Consider the following 24193-nt stretch of genomic DNA (forward strand, 5'->3'; position numbering starts at 1 on the left):
AATTGCCATTGAGATATCTCCAAATATTACCAAAGCTACCTGAATGCTTAGACATCAATAGAGGTGATGGTGATTTTAATTTAAGACCTACAAGATGGTTGCATTTCTATGGGAAAAAACAACTTGCAGAGTGCAGCTTAAAGTTTTGCCTTAATAACACCAAAGCATTTCAAAATGTAGCCCAACAGTAAAGGTGAATGTCAATGACCTCTGCCTTCTGTCTGTGATGTGTTTCATCCCCTCAGACTGGAGGAGTCCAGTGCTGCTCTGTGTGCACAGATGGAGCGTTTGGAACAAGAGATGGAGCAGGAGAGGAAGAAGCAACGCATGCTGGAGATCAAACTACGCAACTCGGAGCGGGCGCGCAAGGATGCAGAGAACCGCAATCGGCTTCTGGAGAAAGAGATGGAGGATTTCTTTTCCACACTGGGAGATCTGGCCCTGGGTGCGAGGACTAGTGACATTTGATACGGCATCTGTCTGTGGCCAAAACTGTCAGGGTTTGTATTTTGGGATATTGGGTGTCTTCTCAAGGGCTCATGTGTTCCTCAGTGTATCAGGGCGTTCCTTCAAAAGAACATTAAAACAAGGAAATAAAGGAACCCGCCATAGTCGTGTGCTATCAGGATAAACTCAAAGGGAACTGAAATATGGAGATGGCAGCGGAAATTAGGGTGCAAATATGAAACGAGGACTGACTGTGTGGTCCTCATCAGAATCATCTCCATTGAGCACTGAGTGGTTTTGAGTTTCTGTCGCATGCTTGAAATGGAACGTTAAGACGATGGCGCTCTTGTGATCACACTCCTTGATGAGTCCAGGGTTTGTCTTGTGAAGGCAGTATTTTAACAGTTCAGGTGCCTGTATGTGACTGGTGTAACATAAAGAAACTTCTCTGACATTCTCTTTACTGGAGAGCACTGACTTCTTCAACCACTAAGGACATGACATGAATGGATTTCATGCTGAAACTGTATGACTCATAAGAGATGTTAATGATAATGCAGACAGTTGACTGATATTTATCTATATCTGATATTTATCTTTAAGGAATAGTGCTACATTTGGGAAATACACTTTGCCTTTTTGTTGAAAGGTGGATGAGAAATTTGATTCCACTCTCATGACTGTAGGATTAACATGAAGCTACAACCAGCAGCTGGTTAGCCTAGCTAAATATAGAGTGACAATAAAAGCAGGGAAAATGCTAATCTAGCACTGTCCTTTTTGAAAATCTATTAACCAATAGGGATGGGCATTTGATGGAACTTCCATTTTTGACAACTTGGATTAAATTATTATAGAGTACTTGTGAGAAAAATCTAATGTAAGAAAAGGTACGTAAACTGGCCAACAATGGGAAACAAGCGCAATTTGAAATGTATTTATTTAACGGAAAGGCCTCTATCAGCCTTTAAATTCAAAGTTGACATGACAGAAATCAGCAAACTTTCTATCACTGTTTGCTAACGTTACATAGATTAGATGCAGTGCTGAAGGACTGTCACTGAGCTGCTGTCCTCCTGGCTAGCACAAGCTAACGCAGCAGCAGCGGCTAACACCTGATACCAAGCAGTTTAACAGTCCCAACATACTCAAAACAACACCGAAATGCCTGTTCTGTTGATAACCATTAGGTAACGTCAGCCTAGCTGTGTGATGCTAACAGTTAGCCCTGTCACTGTGTGTATGTGTGTGTGTGTGTGATGACGGATGATCGTATCCACTTACTGTTACTGCACAGAAATGAAGCCAAAATATCCCAGACACAGCCACTGCCATCTTGTGCTGGTGATGTCATTTGGAGCCAGAGTTTGCTTAGTAGTGATCTCCGCTATGTCGAGTTCCCACCTACCGCCCATCTGGCCAATTGGAAGCAGCACCATTGATCACGAGCACACTTATTGGCACACAGAGTAGTCAATCATGACATCAAACCCAATTTTTATAGTTAAAATTACTAATTAAAACCAAACGTCTTAAAAAAACGAACACTTGTACTTACACTTGTAAGTAAGAACTACCTAAAATACCTAAAAAAAATTCTTTGGCGAAAGATGGTTTGGCTTAGTTTGGCTCATGTCCCATTTGCTAACAGGGAGGGGGCGGGGTTTATAACCTGTACTGCAGCCAACCACCAGGGGGCAATTGCGTTGTTTTGGCTTCATTTTTAGGGAGCTGTCATGTCATCCATCTTTTTTATACTGTCAGTATTTAATATGTACAAAAACAAAATGTATAAACTGTCTCTCCCCACTGTTTTCTACCTCCGTGTTGAGCTAGGCTAACCAGCTGCTTGCTGTAGCTTCATATTTATGCTACAGTCATGAGAGTGATATCAATCTTCCGATCTAACTCTCAGCAAGAATGGAAATAAATGTATTTCTTTAACTTAAAGGTCAGTTCAGTCAGATTAAAAAACACCATATTTCCTCACATGCCTGTAGTGGTGGCTAGCTATGCTAACTGCTTTATTTTTAGCTGGGCTTTGAAGTTACAAAAGAGTTCTGTGAAATAGTCAGAATAACATTCTTAGTTTTTCTGAAAGAGATGTTGCTGAATTGGAAATTTTTTAAATGTTGTTTTAAATGCTGTGATAAACAACATACAAATCACCTCCGTTTGTAAAGTTGGTTGCAAAAACCTCATACCCTGGCTATTTTTAAAGCTGTGCAAATTATACTTAATTATTTGCATGGCTAGACACCACAAGGTATAATTGAGAGAATATGTTTTAAGTAATCTGAGTGAACTGACCGTTAAACTGTACAGCGGTAGCTTTAGCAGAAGTTCTCCCACTTGCGTTTATCCTCCTGTCCTGTATTTCTGCTGCAGACATCTTTTTTTCTTGGGTGTTTTACTGTAAAATCAAATTTGTACATTGTAATAGACGCAGGTTTAGGACGAGAAAAAACTGAAGCAGTAATAGGTGGAACCTCTGCAACAGCTGCCTCTGTACCTTCTTTTTCCTCAGGCCCTTCCAGTGCCTCTACACCTCGTCACCATCTGCATGGTTTCCATGTCCACTTGATGGCAAAGCCTCAGCCTTCGGTTCACTCCGACCCTCACAGATGTCAATATACCTTTAATGTACAGATAATACAACAGGGACAATGGAAACAATTATTCAAGCATTTTCAACTTAGCGCATGCTGCCTCGGACACAGGACACGTGGCTCAGTAGGTGAAGGCCATTTACAGTACACAGTTAAAACCAAAGCTGGACCGCCTCAGCTGTTCGCTCACTAAAGATCAGAATGGCCTGCCTGGAAGCCATGTTGATTTTGGCACATGAAGCTGAACACTGCCCTCAAAGAAACAATGGAATTTCCTGGTTGTGCCTTCAGGGAAGTGTTTTGAAATAGGAAAAATGTAGTGTTGCTTGCTTGTCCAGAGATGTAGTGAATATATTCGCCCATAGTACACACAGTGGCTGCATTGTTTGTTTTTTTATTTTTTATTATTATTATTTTTTAATATGGCAACAAACTGCTGAATAACTTGATCTCCCTAGAAGGTGCCAATTCTTGTGAAAGTGAATTGTGAATTGAATGGAAGTTTTGAATTAAGAATGTATCCTTGTAGTGAATGTAATATGTTGTTGATGAAACCAGCCCTATGAAAAAAAAAAAAAAAATGTAAACGACTACCAGAGCAGGAAAAAAAAATTATAGTCACTGAAGATGTGCAGTTCATCCAGCTCTTCAACCCACATCCCTGACCCCAATCATCCTACTTTAATGCTGGACATGTGATGTAATATGGGATGCATCACGCAGACTTACATCACGTCAGGTAGCTGTGATGTGTTTAATGGCTCTGCTCCATTGAACACTGAATTATGTGTTCCTAAAATGAAGAGTTGCAGATATCTCTTTTGTGAGAATTGCATGTGGTCCCGCTGTTGAACATGAAAATGTTTTTTTTAGCATCTTATCACCAATCAGAAGAATGTCCAGAAGGGTTTTTTCGTAAAGACCCTGACAAACAGTATAATTACAAGTGAAAGTGTGCTTTTGGTTAGACAACGTGACTGTATTTTCTTTTTATATTTTATGTATAAACATCAAGCCAATGTTATTACATTACCCTCTTTAATTACACAGGTTTAAAAGGTACTTGTCCTCCTGTTCACAATATGATGGTTCAAATCTATTGCAGGTTCTCTGATTCCAAGGGGCAATTATTTCCCTTTATGTGTGTCTCATGACTAAGGCTAAATGTTTCTTACTGCTCTGCTGATTATCTATGGTGCTTATTTATTATGGATTTCCACTATTGTAATGAATGGACATGTATGGGAATAAAGGTGACAAAGAAAAAAAAAAAGTTGTTTTAAGTAGATATCTGGGAAATTTGACATGACAGATCGCATGGAAGCGACCCTTAAACTTCCTAGAAAACAGTGCATCTTGCTATTATTCTGCTTTTGTAGTCTGAATTCAAATGCTGCCCTCCCTTGACCAAATACTGGACACTACCAGTATAGCCCATAATATCCAACAATCCATTGTGCAATGAACCATTGGGCTATGGTTTTTTGCCAGAAACTGGTGGATTGACCCCTCTGGATAGGGAGAGAGTTACTGCCTCAAGTGAGGGAGTTCAAGTATCTTGGGGTCTTGTTCACAGGTGAGGGTAGAATGGAATGCGACATGAATCGGCGGTTTGGTGCGGCTTCTGCAGTGATGCAAGCGCTGTGCCAAACCATCGTGGTTAAGAAAGAGCTAAGCTGGATGGCAAACCCTTCATTTACTGGTCCATCTACGTCCCAACCCTCATCTATGGTCATGATCTCTGGGTAGTGACCGAAAGAATGAGATCATGGATACAAGCGGCCGAAAATGAGTTCTCGCCGTGGGGTGGCTGGGCTCAGCCTTAGAGATAGAGTAAGGAGCTCGGACATCGGGAGGCTGCTCGGAGTCGAGCTGCTGCTCCTTAGCATGAAAAGGGGTCAGTTGAGGTTATTCGGGCATCTGATCAGGATCCTCCTGGGTGCCTCTCCCTGGAGGTGTTCCAGGCACGTCCCAATGGTAGGAGGCCCCTGGGCAGACCCAGAACACACTGGAGGGATTACATATCTAGTCTGGCCTGAGAACGCCTTGAGGTCCCCCAGGAGAAGCTCGAAAGAGTTGTTGGGGAGAGGGATGTTTGAGGTGCTTTGCTTGGCCTGCTGCACCCACGACCCGGCCCTGGATAAGCGGATGAAAATGGACGGATGGACATTGTGCAACAGTCAATTGTTTCATTTGGAAATATGTGTTAATTTGTATTCACCAGGTATTTGCAATCAGGTGGTCATTCTGCCTCCAACTTCCCTGCTCAGTGTGTGGCACATTTGTTCATACTGAAGACAGATTATTAAAACTGTGTCACTAATGTACAATCTAATTTTTTTGAAAAGACCTATGAATTTTTTTGAAAAGTTGAGCACTGTAGCTTTTAGAAAAATTAAACAAAAAATAGTTAATGCAAGTTTTCAGCTGGACTATTTAAAGCGGCAGACTAATACACAATACATTCTAAACATCCTGTTCAAGAATTAAATGTTCCAATTCAGTGAAGCAATTTTTTTAATTTAATCATCAGGTTGTGATGGTGCCATCAAAATGCTACTCAATGGTATACAATGCAGGATTGTCAGTAACTGGTTGGGAACACACTTGCCAGCAAAAATGAAAGTAAAAGCCAACCCCAGGTTCACACATTTGCCGTTTCGCCTCACTGTATTTGCATGTTTTGTGGTGCTGTGTCTCTGGGATGCTTGCTGCTTATGGGCCAGCACCTGGTTGCTACCTTTTTATAAAACCCACACCTCACCTGAGTGCTGTGGGGGGGTACACGACCATAAACGTTTTGAAAATAAAAATAAAAATATACCTCCACACACTTCTAGTGGGTAATAAGTGATGACCGAGGGGGATAACTTCCGTGTGAGTCTAGCAAAGTATACCTATAACTGTACTGATTACATTGTATGCAAGGCAATGATCGTTTGGCAACTTGTAAAGAAGAGGACATACAACCATAAATCAAAGTGTATTTCTTTTATTTGCAGTACATGTTTTTTTTCTTAAGAGGTGGCATCATCAGATCCCAGTGCATGTATTCTAGTAGTGCACTTCTTCGTTGGTTGCGGTTTTTGGGACGCGCAGATCCAGGAATTCTTAAAACTACTTGCATGGCTGGATTCACTAGCAAACATTACAAACCAGCACCATACATATAATGATTTCTTGTAGGTATTTACTCATCTTTTTTGTGTTTATTAACATTATTGTCCTTACCACATTCCAAATCAAAAGCTGTTGGCCGCGCTGTGACTCAAAGAACTTTCCGTCTCTGCATCAAGCCTTGGCCAACAGATTAGTTTGGCAGGTAAGACTGATTACGTAACATCATGACTATAAACAAGTCACAGAAATAAAAATTGATCTTATTCATAAAAAAGGAAAACATGGATTGACAGTACCAAACATTTTCTTTACCTTCAGGAGACAGCTAACAAAGGCTAGGCCCATCACACACTACTAGCACAGTTTGCTGAAGGTATTGCACATTTAGTTTAAAAACAAAAAACAAACCGAGAAAAAAAAAAAAAAAAAAAAAGAACAAAAAAATACATATAACAATTCTCTTACTTCTAGGTGAAGTATACATAATGTACAAAACTAGAAGTCTGTTGAAACCGACAAATAGTACACTTTCAAATAAATAAATAATGGAATCTGTTATTCACACGTCTTCGATAGCTAATTCTGCAGGCGACTAAGTATATGCAAGAACTGGCAGAAATTCAGCGTGAGGTAGTTCATCAAAGCCGACTTAAATCAGAATGACATTGTTTGGAGAGATGCGGTAATTATAAAAAAGCAACAACAACCTAAGAAGAAGAAGAAAAACATAACAAAATACTCCAATTAAAGCCCCTAATGTTGGGCTACGAAAATTAAGAGCACTTTAGACAACGTATTTTTTTCTGATTGATTATTTTAGCTAATATAACAAATGGGCTAATATGACGCATGGATACATACCACTGATATTTTCCCTGCCATCGCTGCCTTCTTACAGATGTCTAAGTCATTGTTTGTCAAAACACTACTGTACATTTACTGCTGGACACTTTAATTTTTTGCTGTTGGAATCTACAACTACTGTCTGACAATACACTTTACTGGCCAAACCTTTCCTTTAAAACTCTGGTGACTAGAAAAGAGAGCAGGAGCCAGTGGCACCAGCTGTTCGTAAGTTCAAACTTACTGTAGTTATTAACCAATAAGTGTTTACAAAGTAGATATATACGCATCACAAAATTAAAATGGGTTGCACCCTATCAACTAGTTCTTTCGTAGAGCTAACATTAGCTTGCTAATATATTAAATGTTAACTGTTGTGCAGCTAACTGACAAAGCTTTCATTAGCTTGCTGATATATCAAATGTTAACTTGTGTAACTTAAATCAGTGTCAAAGTTACAGTTTGCTTGGTAATTTATTAAATGTTTACTGTTGCGTAGCCCATTGCCAAAGCTAACATTTGCTTGCTAATTTATTGAACATTAACTGTTGTGTAGCTCAGTGATTAAGCTAACATTTGCTTGCTAATTCATTCAGCATTAACTTGTGTAGCTCAGTAAAGAAGCCAACACTTGCTTGCTAATTCATTAAACATTAACTGTTGCTTAGCTCAGTGCCAAAGCTAACATTTGTTTGCTAATTGATTTAATGTTAACTGTTAACATTAACTTTTGTGTAGCTTAGTGAAGATGCTAACACTTGCTTGCTAATTTATAACGTTAATTATTGCAGAGTCAGTGACAAAGCTAACGCTTGCTTGTGGATATATTCAATGTTAATTGTTTTGTAGCTCACTGACGGAGCTAACATTAGCATGCTAATTTGTTAAAAGTTAACTATTGTGTAGCTCAGTGACGAAGCTAACACTTGTTTGTTGATATTTTTAATGTTAATTGTTTTGTAGCTCAGTGAAGAAGCTAACGCATGTTTTCTGATATATTAAATGTTAACTGCTGCGTAGCTTAGTGGCAGCACTAACGCTTGCTATTCTATTACCCATTTAGATTGAAGAGTAAAAGCGGTAATGTTACATGGTCAATACACTTACCATACACTTGATAAACTGCTGTTTAATAATGACGGAAACTAGGAAGTTTTTAAAATTTAAAATAAATTCCACAAAATTGACAAAAAATAACATAAAAGTACAAAACGTCGGGCTAATAATGTTAGACTGAAAGACCAAATAAAACTGAGGGTAGTAGTGTATTGAGACATTTCTCACTTATTCAAAAATGTATGGATATTAGTAATTCAGAAACACACATACGTCTCTATGTATGCATATATAAATAAAACAACGTCATATCTACATTTACAAAGGACTGGCAGTTGCATTTACTATATTGTTTGTTTGTTTTTTCAATTAAAACCATCAATTTTGAAAGTTATGTTATAGTTTGTGATGCTGACTGATTATGATCAGATGACAACCAGTTTACCCATTGTTGAGGTTTTTACTGGATAAAGCATACTTTAAGTTTTAATGGGGCAACCCGATTTACTAAAACATTAGTTTGAAACTAGCTAGTTGTTACTAAGAACTTAGGAATGACACACTTAATAATGGATTTACGAATAGCTGGTGCAAGTCTAGAAGTTGATAAAGGAGACAGTGCTGCAGTATCTGAAAAATCATGCCGTTAAGTAAATGGTTACTTCTGTGTTTAGCCTTACATATCTGGCAGATGGTAACTAGTTGCTGCAGTAGAGCACAGCACAGAGCACACAGCGTGTCATGCTACAGTCTAAAGACAACCCTGTTTGCAACTTTGCTTTGAGCTTAACGTCCTTATCAAAGACTGGGACAGGTTCTAGACACAGTGCTGTGTTACACGTTTAAACAATCCTTGCACAGGGATCTTTGTGCCAACATCCACCACACCTGCTCATCATCCATGACAGTACAATACATCCCAACTCTGCTTCTTGCAGATAATTTTAGTTATGCAAACAGTTCAAGCAGGCAGAATGGCTGCATGAAACCTCAATAAACTGAGCAAAATAGCATGGACTCCTTTGTTTTTTTTCACTTAAGACCATGATATTCATGATCTTAAAAAGTTACACAACTTGCCTAGATAGCTCTTAGCTAATATGGCTTTTTTTTTTTTTTTTATTAAATTGACTTACTATGGTTAGAGCACTTTTTCACTTAGTACTACAAGTGTTACTTTGAACTTAAAAGATGAATTAGCCAGAAACACCATGGTCGTTTGGCTCTGCCTCTCAGATGTGTGTTTGTAACTAAAACATCAATCTGCAATTCCAACAGTAAACAGTATCCAAAACCATCGCAAAATACTGACAAAAATGCAGCCGCAGAGTTCCCTCATTTAGTTTGATCCAGTAGTTGAATTTCAAAACTTGGTTCTTCTCTCTTACAACCATCACATTAAATTAGTACTCAAAGAAAAGCCAAAGAACTCTTATTAACCTATATTTCGGTTGCTGTCACTGCAAAGAAACACTTCTTTTTACTTTGATGAAAGACCTTGATAAAACTGCCTTTTCTTCTGAAATGACTCAAACACGTGCTTAAGCATCTCAACGTATACATCATCACCTTCTTACCCTGCAAGACACGACGGTCTCCCGCTCGAGGGTCAAAATCAAAACAAGTAGAAAAATATACAATACATTTGTGAGAACTACAACCCCATCATACATTATTGGTTTGATATGGAAACTACCGTTGTTAACCAGACGCCATAAAAACCTACACGTAATGAATACCCATGTACTCAGGAATGAATGACAAACAACAGGCACTTTTCCTTTCAATGCTAAATAAAAAAACTCAAAAAAAGGGCACTATTATTGCATACCGAGAATAATTTGTTTTTCTTTTGACTCTGGTTATTTGTGCTGCTAAGTTTTAGGTTCTTTTTTTACAATTGCAGGCAAGTCTGGTATGCAAAGTGTTAGGCCAACTTTTTAAAAAAATCACTCGCAATTTTCCAAATTCACAAAAGTACATTACTAATAACAGGATCTGGTAGAAGGAAGCTGACATGTTTTCACACTCTCCCATCAGGCTGCAGAATCACTTCCCCTCCAAAACACCCAATAGCGACACGTTCACAAGCGTTCTCAAAATCACAATTCCCTACTTGACTGAAGAACATTCTACTTACACCGTCACCAATTTTACGACCTCACACAACTCATCTACGTCTCGATAAACCTCCCAAAGCACGACAATAAACATTCCGAACTGTTAGCAATAGCTCACTGTCAAAGCAAGCCAGTGGAGAACGCGAAAGAGCTCCATGCATCCAGTCCTCCGAAGCAATACCACCAATCCAGTTCCATAACGTCACACAGCCTGTTGCAGACAAGAAGAGGTACTTTAAAGCACTTAAAATTACAGAAGACAGTCATCAAAGAGCTCCAAGTTATCTTGTGGGAACTAACTGTGCCATTATCGATCCCATAGCTTAAATGCAGAAGGTAAAATGAATCAGATGGTGTATGAAAATCATTTTGAAGTCCTATCATGACTGATCAGGAGGTGAAGAATGAGTAAATTATAAAGCTTTCATTAAATTTTACAATGTAGGAAGTAGTAGTGACTCACAAGAAAAAGAAATTTTACAAGTAAATCTAAATGATCTCAGTTCAAATCAATGGATATGTCATATGAACTTAAAACAATATCCATATTATGGGAGATAAAACAGATAAGGGGAGTACTAAGACCATACGTCTTGCAATTCAATTATGTTTCGATGGCTCACTGCAAACTTGTATCGAAGATAAAACTACATCTACCATAAAATCTGTACAAACTCAATCTACATTTATATGGCAAGTTGTAAAAGCAGTAGCTTACAAGTGAAACAAATGACTTTAAACAGAAAAATAGATCACATTAAAACATTGTACAGATATTTCTTTAAATTCTCACTGTCGGTTAATACAAACCGGAACGTAGTGAAATCATAAAAATTCTCTTATCATCATCTTAGGTTTCTGAAAAATTAAGAAATGCCACAATAAATTACAGCTAGGACTCAAACGAAAAGAAATCCTAATTTAAAAAAAGACTATAACTTTAATAAAAAAGAAAAAAAAAGATCTGTCCTTTCAGAAATCAAAATATTTCTTAAACAGCTGGCTGGCTAAACGCTACACTACTGAAGACAAGCACAGAGAGGATGTGGGAGGGGGGACAAATGCAGGGGGCGGGGCCAGGAGCCAGTGTTGGGCTAGTGGTCTTGGATGTGACCAGGGGGCGAGGCCCAGCCCAGGACCAGGACCAGGAGGAGGTGTAGATGATAGTCATCTGCAGCAGCCCAGGGGGCTGGTTGCTGTAGCAGCAGCCCAGGGGGCCGGTGGCTGTAGCAGCAGCAGCGGTGGCGGCGCTGGCCATCTCCAGGCTGCTGTCAGTGTCGGTCAGGGATGGGTCGGTGGACATGGAGGAGCATCGTTGACAGAGGTGGAGGAGGACATGGAGGTGTGGTGCTGGTGGTGCTGCTGGGGGCTGCTGCTCACTGTTGCACCTGTGCTGTGAGACATAGAAGAGGCCTTGTGGTCAGCCATCAGAAGTGAACACGCAGCACTGGCTGCTGAAGCACCTTTGTATGATTGTAGTTGGAGGGAAACTTAGGTATATTTTTCAACCTGGACCATATTTCTCTGTGTTTTTGTATTTAAGTGACTAAAGGGAGCAACATTTTCTGAAAATGGTCCAGTATTGAAAAAGACGGCTGCAGCAAGATGAAACAGGCTGCAATGTAATCCTTCGAGGAAGTATCGCACCATAAATCTATGATGGCTGGAAGTGCTTGTTTTTGCCACTGACAGGCTCAGATAGTTATTATAAGTGTCTGAAAACATAACGGAGTCTACAGAGAAATAAAATGTTTTTCTTTACTGTTAGCTGATGTGATCGGTTTGTTATTGTGTCTAACTAAGTCTTGCTTAAAGGAAAAGTCTTGTTCTGAGGTCTTGTGAGTTGAGTTGTTGCAGGAAAACTACTACTACATCAACAACAGCCCGTACCCACCTAACACTTTCGGTATGGTACCTTTGGAACCAAAAGTAACCCTTCAGACGTGGTACCTAGACCCTAGTGTTTCCACCACAAACAGTGCTCTTAAATATGGGTGGTGTTGTTGTCACTCACTGCTCCGTCCAGCACTCACTGTATTTCCTCATTACCGGTGACACAGAAGGAAGTCTGCACCTCGTATATCGTCCAGTGGTCAACTATACTCAACTATTGCATTGAGTAAGATTAAAAGTTAACATCCAGCAGTCGGCCCAGTGAATTAAGTTATTTGTTCTCCGACTACAGCTGCTGCTAGAGGCAGCAAAACATCCTTTTATTTAATAGTTATGGTTTACTAATAAAACTCTCCACGGTATGAACAGAGGTTACATGAGCCTCAAAACCAGCCACAACTCAGCCCTGAGCAGAGTGGCCGTCCTCTATTGACCAATCAACAGACTGCAGTGTTCACAGCTCCACCTAGTACCAGATCTGTGAGCTAGGTACTCCAACAAAAGGGGGACCAAAAATGGGGATGGAACGGAACAGTACAATTGGTACCATCCACAACTTTTCACAGTGGAAACGAAAAAAAGCATACCGAACTGAACTGTACCGTACTGCTCGGTGGAAATGAATACATTTTTTTCTTTAGCTTTTGCTTGATCCAGTCTGTTTGTTATTGTCTTCCTGCAACACCTGCCCTCACAAGACTTCAGAACAAGACTTCTCCTTGTTACTTTGTTAGACACAATAATAAACAGACCAGGTCAAGCAAAAGGTAAAGAAAAATGTTTTATTTCTTTGTCAAACACTTATAACAATCTCTACCTATCAGTGGCAACAAACACTTAAAGTGGCCACACATTGATGCTGCACTATTGCCCCCAAAATTACATTGCAGGCTGTTTCATGACTGCAGGCTGCAGCGGTCTCACTCAACACCAGACCAGTTTCAAAACTGGTCATCTCCATAGGTCCAGGTTGGAAAATACCCAAGATGCCCTTTAAGCTTATTAGTCTGCGTAGTGCTAGCAAGATGGTGCTCCTTCTTTTCTGCATGAGAACCTATGTTTCCACTTGTATTTATGAGAAGTTTTGAATTTCGTATTATCATACGAAAATTTCAGGACTGCAGGAGAAAGGCCAGAAAAAAAACTTTTCTCAAAGTGATGTCACTGAACCTCTTGCTGTCTCGCACATTTTCCCTATAATTTCAAGTTGTGTAACAGCTTTTGCACCATTTTTACATAACAAAAAAAGTAATAAAATGATAACAGGCTTAGAGGCCTGGTTTGACAATTACATAGCTCAGAGACAGTTTATTGTGCAATCTATATTAGACTAATTCTTGTGTCTAACATTCAAAAAGAGCAGTACTAATGCCACACCACATGCTGGATAAGGAGTCACTACTTTAACTTGCTACAGTTGTTATTCTGCTTAATAATCCTGTGTTACTTGTAGATTTATGCCAAACCTAAGCAGGGTCATAACAGAACGTGTAATAAGTGTGCTAGTTTTGTCACTTTCCTGTCCACATACGGTAGATTCTGGTAGAGGAATTACCAAAGTTAAGTAAGTAAAAGATGAGCTCAAGAGTGGAAAACACCTTTTCTGTCACAGAAATCTTATTGCGACATAATATGCAGAGCTGTACCAGTGCACTGCTGATGTTTTAACAGGCTTTGGACACAGATTATGGGTACAGTCTGGATCACTTACACATCTTTAGGAGGGACACGCTCACTTGAACGTGTTCCTCTTAAAGTCTCTCACACACCCAAGAAACCCCACTAACCTATGGACGCTGACTGTCCCCTGATGACACCGTTCTTTGTCCTTTCTTCCCAGTCCAACACTTCTTTGTATATCAACTCTGCAACAAACAAGACACAGTTGTTAACAACAGCACAGAGGTATAAACAATGAGAACAGGAAGCGGTATGTAATTCACTCCTGTCACCTCACAGATTTTCTGACTTACAGTACAGTTCTGTACTAATCCTTATTTGTTCTTCAGTCATTTCCCATAATTGTAATGTGCTGTTACTTGAATATGCTTTTTATCTAACCTGGTAAAATACATAAACGGGCAATTTTACATGATAATCTATTTCGAAGGAGAGAAAGATGCAGTGTGTGTGAAAAGAGGAAACACCAACGAATCACGATCCAGGTGTGAATCTCCTGCCGTCATTATCACTCTGTCTGCACTGCGGAGGAGGAGGATGTTTAAATTCTCAGCACCCTTACTTTCCTGGGGTGTTGCCCAGCAGTCAGTCACAGGTCTGCTGTCATTTTCCATTTATATGCTGCATTTAGGTTACATTATTAGCAAGCAAAACATCCATTTCTTTTATGCTGATGATGCTCCACTATACGTTCCACTAGGGGGGCCGCTGTGGCTCAGAAGAAGAGCAGGTAGTCCAACTACCATTTACTGAAATATAGTAATAATTGCAGCTAGTCTTATATTAAGCCGTTTTGCGTATCTCACAGAGCTTGAAAAAAATAAATAATTCTAGTTCATTTATTTGGCCCAAAACTTACATCAGTCACCTGAAATCAAGTCATGGTCTGTGTCCATGTTAATTTATTTTATTTATGTTGTACAATATTTTTTTCATTTTCCTTTGTTTCTTTCACTGCACTGTATTTCATCACAGCTAACCAATCCAGCATATTTCTATTAAAAAATACCTGAACTTCATGATATAAATCTGGATTTTTCACAAGAGTAAAGATTTGGATGCAGATGATCTGTAATCTAATACACATTTCAGGCTGTGTAAATTAGTTATTAATCAGTAATTAATCAGTTAATTTATAAGTTGTTAACTATTAAATTAATCACTTACTAATTTGATAATCTATAATTCCGTTTGATTTAATTTTTTTAAGTTAAAATTCTCTGATTTCAGCTTCTAAAATGTGACTATTTTCTTGTTTCTTTATTCCTGTATGAGAGTAGGCTGAATATCTTTGGGCTGTGGACAAAGTAAGACATTTAAAAGATGTCAACTTGGGCTTTAGGAAACACTGGTTGACATTTTTCACCATTTTCCGTCATTTTATAAGTGAAATAACTGGTCGATTAATTGAGGAAATAATCATCAGATCAGATTAATTGACAAAGAAAATCATTAGCAGCACCCCTAGTGAAAAGAGGAAGCACGGAGGACATGTTTGCCACGTGTGCATCAGTTATTCCCAGTGTAAAAGTGGGACTGTGCATCAGACATGAGTGTATTTATAAATTCTGAGCGTACAGATGAAAACACGCGTCAGAGAAAGAAGATTAAATGTCCCACAGGCTGCAAAGCACGAACATAGACCGACCTTATGCAACACACTGCAAAAAGCTAAGTACTTATGACAGCTTATCAGAGAGGAGAGGAGAGGAGAGGAGAGGAGAGGAGAGGAGAGGAGAGGAGAGGAGAGGAGAAACAGAGGATCTTTCCTACCTTTCCACTCCTCCACTGTGTGCTCTCTTTCATCCAGCTGCTTGTCTGTGATCGCGGGTGGTGGCTGGAAACAGACAGATGCACATGTTTGGTGTTTGACAGATGCTCATTCTAAACATAGAGTGACAACCCCACACACATCACACTCTGGTTAATGATATTCAGACTCAAACAGTGCACAGAGCACACATTTACCTGACGCTTTAAGCCAGTGTTTTTATAGACAGACTGATGATGGACTCACGCTGGCTATTATTGGCCACCAAACTTATGTGATTCAAATTAAAGTGCTGTCAAACCACCGGGCCACCCTGCTGTCACACATAATTACTGACAGTGCCATTTACAGAACTCGCAGCCTCAGTTTCAAAGACAGTTTCTAAGTATGTTTAACTACAAGGCCTGAGGTTTTCAGTCAGTTACCACTCTGAGCTTAATGCATGTTTTCATTCCACCTTAACAGCAGGTGAATGAGGCCCAAAACAGGAGGGTGGAAACTCAGCTGCAGACTCAGCTAATTGATGGCCCGAGATAGAAAACTGCAGCATTAAACCTTCCTCATGTTAAACACACTTTATATTACATTTTTCTGCATTGGAGGGCACAAACCTTTTCCAGCAAAATCCCACAAAAACTTTAAATTTACAACACAGAGCTGGAATAAACTTCCACAAAGCCAGCTGTGGATTATAGTTATCTGTCCTCCCCAGAGTCAAATGGAGATTTGATGCATTTACGCAGTGTCACAGCAAAAAAATCGGTGTACAAATCTGCACGGGAGAGGGGAGTGGAAGAATGCAACAATTCACCTCATCTCCCAATCCGCCTGATCACAGGGCAAAATCAATTTTCACCGGCTGAGTCATTGTGTTTCCAAGGAGAGCGTGGTTGATTGTCACCAAACACGCACAGACAGCACATTTTATATGCAGAGCACAAACAATTTTAGGGGCAAATTCACAAAAGGACTGCTCGGCTGCTAAACCTGCACAAATAAAGCGAAAAGAAACTGTGTAATTCTCAAAGCACCTGCAAAGAGTGACATGCACCCCTACCTGCACTGCAAAGCAAATAGTGTCTCAGTGCTCCTGTGCTATTTGCACGCATTAAATGAGGTAATATGGATACATCTGGCGCAGAATTAGCCCCTTTGTATGTAAATGAGCCTCACTGCAATAACAGTCACATTCACAAAGATCAGCACTAATAGCCACGCGCAGTTACAGTGAAATAATTAGTGTCTTTAGAGAGTTGGTGGCAACTGAAGCGCACTGACAGACTGGGACATTAAATCCCAAATACGTTTTTTCTCTCTCATGTTTAAATTCCTGTCTGAAGTTTTGAGGAAGGCCTCTGCACCTCGTCAGTCAGGACCTGTAGCTCCAGGTATGAAAATTTTAGTTATCTTTTTCTTTGCTGTCGTTCTGCCTCCTGTGTTCTTGGTGCCAAGGCCACACGGATAACTGCAATCAGACGCAAAAAGGGCATATGGCACTCAGCTGCAACTGGACCTTCAGATGGGGTAGATAGCTGTTGCAAGTCATGTACAATTCATGGTGCTGTCTGCAGCCGCAATCCATTGTTTGTGAATTTTTTCCGTCAGTGAGAAAGCAAATATTCACATGCTTAGAAAAAAAACCCCACCTATAAATAAACCATCAATAATTAGCGACTACTTACCGCCTCCACTTCAGTCGGGTCGTACCACACATTGATATAAGGGTGCTGGAGAGCCTCGTCCACTGAGATCCGCTTCGAAGCGTCTATTACCAGCATCTTGGATAGTAGGTCTCGAGCTTGGCTCGCTGACAAGAAATTATGGCAGAAAAAGAGAAAACAGGATACCTTAACCTTTAAACTGACCAGATTTTGATTCTAAAATGTCTTCCACTTGAGAGCGCCTTGCTGATGTGATGCATATTCTGCTGGAACAAGATGTTGGAGCAGTGTGATATAATTGTTACTTCACTGTGCTGTTTCAGCTTCACTGTGCGGAATAATGTATGTGCACTAGAAGGATGTTTCAACATTCATCTGTTGAGGGGGGAAAGTTTCTCTGCGCTCGTCTTCAATCTGAGTTCAACTACAAGCAGGACTTTGTGGTCCTGTATGCAATTTAGTGTGTCATGGAAACTTGAAACCTCCAGTGCATATACACTGAGGACTTTAAATGAGGGAGAGTTGTCAGATTTGGTAAGTTTTGCTTTAAATAGCCCAGAACTCATTAAACTGTAACTATAGCCAGTTAATTTTTAAGAAATAAAAATGAAAAATGATATGAAATACATGAGGCCTTTCCTTTAATCTGGTGCTCCATTGACTTGGTGACCTTTAGCACTGCATTTTAAAGCATTATCTATTTAGGGTTTTGAAATTTTAATGTTTTGTGCTGTAAATGTCTGGCCTTTTGTTTTACTTTCTGTTGGCTTTGCTGACAGACAGCCAGCTAACAGTGTTGACATGGGAAAACACAGAGACCACTGCACACCATAGATTTTAATAATAACTACATACTGGATGCCAAGATGGTGCCAATTTATTCCAATGGAGTTGCTTGCCTGGCAAAAAAGTTTTCAAGCATCCAGGTTTACTTCCCAGTATACGGCCCACTGAAAATGCGCAGTAGTATTTGTCCAAAGTTTTACAAATATAAAACCACCATGGCTCAAAAGTTTTACAGACACGCCTTTTATAATGATGCCCTATGGGAGAAATTATTTGGGGGCTGCAGGGAAATTTTTCTTTTTCTTTTTTCTGAAATAACGCAAGTGGCCACTAAGAAAAAATTGCTGCAAGGCTCAGCGGCCTTCCTGGGGGCCTGCTGCCCACCCTCCAATCTCCACTGGTTAGCTAATGTGAGCCTTGGCTGCTCTGCACTGTGGACCACCCAGGTTGGATGGGAGCTAGCTAGTGGCACTGCTCATTCATGATTAACACTGACTGCTGCTGAAACATGGTGGCCATCCTCTACAGGGTGCTCTGGTGAGTAAGCGGCTTCATTTTGAGAAAACCCCTTAAGTATTGTTAAGTATGTTAGCACTACTAGCTGTGCCGACATTGCAAACGGTGCTAACAGAGCTAACAGTGATAATGATAAAAGGGGTTTGTGGCTCAAAATTGGGTTGCTTACCCAGTAAAGGGACCTATGAGGAGACTTGAAGGTAGGCACAGTGTTTTCACAGCAACACTGTTGTGTTGGGACAGAGTTACTAACAGTAATCGCTGAATGAGCAAAACCCCTCCCACCAGACCTGGGTGGTGCACAGCTCAGTAAAGTACCAAAATTAATTTAAAAACCGACATTTGTAAACCGCTCAAAAATATTCTTGGTGGTGACATCACTAGTAACTACATAATTTAACTTTTGGTGGGAAAAAACATATCAGACACAAATATCTATTCCAAGCTCAATATTTTTATATGTCATAAAACATATCTGGAGGGGATTTTTAATAAATGTGACACAGGAGAAGAGTTGGATGTGGTTTTCCAGAGAATGATGGGATCTTTCTAAAGATGCCCTGTGGAATTTTCTTGTAAACAAACAGTTATGTTTACATTCAGTGTTTTCTTGCCAAAAACACATTGTGTACATTCTTAAAGCCTGGTGAACGTCTTACATGCTCATGCGTTCTTTTGCATGTTACAAACAAAAACGGGGGGCCAATTCACACAAACACTACTCCACTGCACAGCTAGTGGTCAAACACTACACAGGGTGCCTTTAAACCTTCCATTTTAAACAGATAGAAACTGTTGTTGTGTTTGTATTTGGGCTGTTCAGGACATTCACCTTGATTATCAAATGTTCTATGTGAAAGCCTTGTCAGCGTAGGCAATCAAAGAGCCGTGTGCCGTATGTGAACATCTAATACATGCAGTTTAACAGGTGTACTTCAGGGGAATACTGTTGTCACATATCCTCCATGAATTAATGAGTACAGAAACATTTTCTTCCTCCTTGCCTCATCTTGAAACAGCTCCACGACGCTCGCTTTGAGCGTTCCTGTCAGCTCCTCTCCATTTACACATGAAGACATGCTTGAGGTAAATTCTTCCTCACAGTAAACAACTTGGTCCTGAACTGTCAGCTTCTGTAGTAAGTGCTTAATCTAAGGCAGCTGCTGAAAATTGATTTGTCACTTGGGCTTTGCTGTCAGCAGATGTTTATATGGTTGCACATACACTCAAAGTGATGGGGGAAAAGTTCATCTTTCTGCTTGCAAGTGATTGGATACATACTCGATGAGCCACCATGGAACCATTATATCACTCTTTCAATTACAAAAATAGCCATTTAAAATGTCGGCCATGATAAATCCTACATTAGCAAAAAAGAACCAGCTTTACAAAGTCTTTCAGGCAGTAAAATTGGAGCATATTGTGGCATAAAACTCTCTGGAAACTCTCATTGCCTCATTATTCCTGGCTCCTTCTGGCATGTGATAAAACAGCAATTTACATTTTACAAATGGTTCCCCTTCAGGCTGGACAACTGCTGCACCTGTAACAGAGGAACTATGCTCCAAAATGGTTTTTATCTCTTAGCAGGAACTAAATTTACAACCTCACACCAATTTTAGCGTGCTTCAATAAGCCTTCGCGAGATGGTTTCATGGGTATTAAGAGAGACGGCAGAATCTTTACCTTTCAGTTTGTTGTGTTCAGAGTCTGCAGGGAACAGGACATCAGGGAAGAGCTTCTCAAAGCTGTAGCCCGCATACCGTGGCCTGTTCTCCACGTAGGTCCTCACCGACTGGTTGAGCTTCATCAGGAACTCCTGAGACGGTGTCCCCAGCTGCTCGATCACCTTATTCCACTGGTCGATATCTTAGGGTTGCAGTATTAAGAAAAGTACCAGGCTGGGTTTGGACAGAAGGAGCGGCCATTCCAGAGTCAGGTTGGGTCATTCTGAGTAACATTTTGAACTGATGAATAATAAAAGAGGGCCATCTGGAGCTGCTACATCTCATACTGCGTTGTTCTGGCCTGGATATGTTCCTAAAATACACGTGTAGCTGCAACTGTGCTGAAAGATGCAATATCAAAGCTGTCATGGGATAAAGGATGTAGAAAACTGCTGTAAAGAAATGGCTCAAGATTGTAGAGTGTATTATTGGATGAACTCAACTCAAATTTCTCAAAACAAAGAATTTAAATATTCAGACAATCAGGTGAAAAGCTTGTTCAGTACTGGCAATTTCACTTCTGAGGAAAATAATTAAGTCCCATTCAAACCTGTGGAAATCAGCCAAGCTGGACAAAGTGGGGTACATACACCATAAACTATGTTAGGTGAGACAGACGATGCTCACCTCAAGTGATCCAGATGCTGGAAATATGTATGAAACTTTTTTTTCTTGAGGACAAAAACACACATACACACAGATGTAAAATGTACAGATCTACCTGACGGACACATACAGACATGCCTTGTTTGCGTCTTCGCTCATCCTTAACACTGGATGAACAACAAGGAGGAAAAGCCTGCTGCCATAACCGATTTTTTTAAAGCCATTTTAAAAAGCCATTTGTTGTGCTTGTTGACAGGTGTTTCCCTGGTAGGCAAAACAGTGGATCCATTTATTTGGGTCCTGACAGAACATGAAAAACAACCTTCATAGAGAGCCCCAAGTTTATCCATCAAACCAAAAGTGGGGAAAGATAAGTTAGACAGGATAAATCATAAACCAACAAATGTACTGAATCCTGACTGAATTATTAGAAAAGGCTTAGCCCTAAATTATCAACAAACTTGTCTAGATACCGAAAACGCATTCGACTCTGTAGGGTGGACCTTTCTCTTTAAAATTATGTAAAAGTTTGGCTTTAATGAAACAATAATAATCGACAATAATAACAATCTAAAAGATAGAAACATTATAAATAGATCATCAGCTCAGGTATTGATCAACAGGGAACGGTATATACTTTGTGACAATAAAAATATGTCCACCAGTAGATATTGGCAATACTGTTTCTATTGTGGAGTAAAATCAGGGCTGGATTCTCACGTGGCTCACGTGATCTTCTAAATTTTGCCTGATCTCATGAATCCAGCTGCCTCTCAAGGTAACGTGAGTTGGGTGGTCATGGAGGACATGGAGTAGTTGTAAATACAGAAAACTTCAAACACTTGAAATTATTGTTCTTAGTAACCCTAAAGCTTCCATTTTTCATCCAGTCCTACCACCGCCGAGTGCTTTTTTGTAGGCCAACCCAGAAGTTCGCATCGTCCTGGTTTCCTTGACAAGAAAAGCCAGCAGGATTTTTTTTAATTGGATTTTGGATTATTGCAGGAAGCAAGCTCTGTGGCAAACAAACGTTTATGATTCTTACATGTTTTCTTCAGCAAGATTACCTTTCACAAATGAATACCACTTTTATGATTGTTGAATCTTAAATGCAATTGCCAGAGGTAAAAAGCTAACGTTAGGCTATAAAAGAACCACAACACGATCCCATGGCTTCATCATTGCCCCCACAACATGGCATGTGATGGCATTTTGTAGTCTCATTTAGCCACTTGTTGGCAGATGATGTAAAAGATGTAAAAGTGCAAAAAACTAACAAATTTCTGGGCTTTAGGACTTATTCTTGCACCACTCTACTCATGCTAGCCTCCGTTTCATTAGTTTCAGTCACGGTATTTTCCCAATGACATATTTTCATAATCTCATGCTTTCTAACAACCTGAAATGGGACAGTGTTATGTTCTGTCATATTAGTTTGTTAAATGACATACAGTACTACTGTAATGGATTTTGCTCTAAGAACAAATAACTTTTTTTTCTCGTTTAGCTGCTTACTCTGTCAATGTAACCTCTCTGTTAACATAACAAACAAAGCTAATGCTACATAAACCTCGGCTAACCAAAGTCAACCAGCATATTACAATATTAACCAACTACTAACTTCTTAATGCGAAGTAATTAATCAGTGATAGCACAGTTTGTTTTTAGCTTAATATGAATCATTATATCCTATTAGACATTTGAGTACTGTAGTACAGCGGATAAGCTCTCAAATTATGAGGAATTGTGCACTTTTTGAAAAAAGCATGAAATTTCTACCATAGTTAGTACATACCATAAGGTTTATTTTCAGATGTGGAGGGAAGTCAGATTTGACCTCTGATGCCCTGGAGAGGTCAAATTCAAGATGGCCACCAATAATATTCAAATATGCTTAACTCTGGAACCAAACACAATAGAAAAACATTTAAGGTGTCATTTTCAACTAAGTTTAGGGTGCTCTTGAGATCAATGGAATTCAAGAAAATGCATTTAGGGTCAAGGTAAAAATTTGCTTACAAAAACAAAACATTTTCCCTTTTTTTTTTTTTAATGAACACCAAAAATATTTCAATTACTTTTTACTCTCATGTATTATTCAGTAATTAGTTATCATTTACTGGGATGTGTGGTTATTTTTTCCTGCTAAGCACATCATTATCAGCAGATGGCCCTCTAGAGCATCAGTAGCTAATACCAGTAGCGATGTAGTCAGTAGGCAACATGATGAGTAGGCTACACATGCACAAGTGACGAGACAGAGAGCACTTCTGACATAAATATCCTACCAGGTAAACTGACTGACTATGTACAGACAATGGTCGTGTTTCCCAGTTAAGAGCGATCTTAAGACTTAAGAGCACAGTTAAGAACATCTTTGGTAAGAAGGGTTGCTAAGATACGTGTTTCCCAGATGCGTTCTTAATGCCCTTCTAAGGATTGCTCTTAAGATCGCTCTTTAAGAAGCTCTCAACAGGAGCTGTCCACTGCCGCGGTGCTGAAACAATCGATGTTAGGCAAATCGATCACCCACCACTTAATCAGCGCATAAGTCACACACAGCGCTGCTACCTAACATACTAATTCCCTGCTGCTCGTGTGTATGTGTGTTCTAATAATTCTAATGAAAAACTAAGACGATAAATATTTGTTATTGACCTATTTTCATGATGAAAACAAGACTACAACTAAATAAGAAGTAGTCTTGGTAAGAGAATCATAAGGAAATGTATTATATTTAAAGAAAAAAACACAGATGCCCTGCTGAGGCCAGTGCTGTCTCCCACCACGTCCAGGAAGCTCCCCACTGCGTAAAAACGCAGCACAGCCAGGCATTGCACCTCCAGGCTGAGGGCAAAATTGCACCAGGTTGCCCTCTGGATGTGTGGAGACACTAGTTGATGAGGCGTTGTATCTCGGTACTTAATTTGGATAGCCCGGTCTGACAGCACGTCGAGTGACGCACAAATGCATTTACATATACGGTTTGGCTTCGCACACGGCAACGCTGTTGGTTAGCAGCGAGAATATGCTGTAAAGCAGCCATGGTATCTCACACGTGTGATGTGGCAACGCCTTTATATAGAGTAGCGGGTGGAGCATCCATTGATGTGGTACCAGCTGAGCTCAATTACACCTGTCAGTTGCCTGATATCTGAATGTCGCAGGTTTGGAGGGTGGATGTGTTTCTGTTGTGGCCTGATGCATTTTTGGATGTGGTAAACTATCTCATATGTGCATACAGATGTGGGATATGTGCGGACAAATTATGATAAATGATAGTGATGATGATTCATTTTATTTGTGTGCCTGATGTGCACAGCACATAGAGGAACACACTTGTTATTCCTCATACTTA

The 24193-nt window shown here is 39.8% G+C and overlaps 2 protein-coding genes across 4 annotated transcripts in view; one reads left to right on the forward strand and one right to left on the reverse strand.

The window, feature by feature from the left end:
* si:dkey-191m6.4 (rho GTPase-activating protein 22) overlaps nucleotides 1-5915 on the forward strand; it is a 51004-nt gene extending 45089 nt beyond the window's left edge. For all 3 annotated transcript variants that reach the window (XM_050059145.1, XM_050059146.1, XM_050059147.1), the window contains one exon: nucleotides 246-5915. In XM_050059145.1, coding sequence (XP_049915102.1) covers nucleotides 246-468 — 223 coding nt within the window. In that variant the 3' untranslated portion in view covers nucleotides 469-5915. The remainder of the gene's footprint in view (nucleotides 1-245) is intronic.
* Nucleotides 5916-6033: 118 nt separating this feature from the next.
* LOC126399308 (mitogen-activated protein kinase 8-like) overlaps nucleotides 6034-24193 on the reverse strand; it is a 51425-nt gene continuing 33265 nt past the window's right edge. Inside the window, 6 exon segments of the mRNA XM_050059148.1 lie at nucleotides 6034-11506; nucleotides 11509-11583; nucleotides 13876-13953; nucleotides 15542-15605; nucleotides 17222-17346; nucleotides 20189-20371. Of these exon segments, the coding sequence (XP_049915105.1) occupies nucleotides 11187-11506; nucleotides 11509-11583; nucleotides 13876-13953; nucleotides 15542-15605; nucleotides 17222-17346; nucleotides 20189-20371 (845 nt within the window). The 3' untranslated portion in view covers nucleotides 6034-11186.

The sequence above is a fragment of the Epinephelus moara genome, chromosome 13 (assembly GCF_006386435.1).
Source record: "Epinephelus moara isolate mb chromosome 13, YSFRI_EMoa_1.0, whole genome shotgun sequence".
Lineage (NCBI taxonomy): Eukaryota > Metazoa > Chordata > Actinopteri > Perciformes > Serranidae > Epinephelus > Epinephelus moara.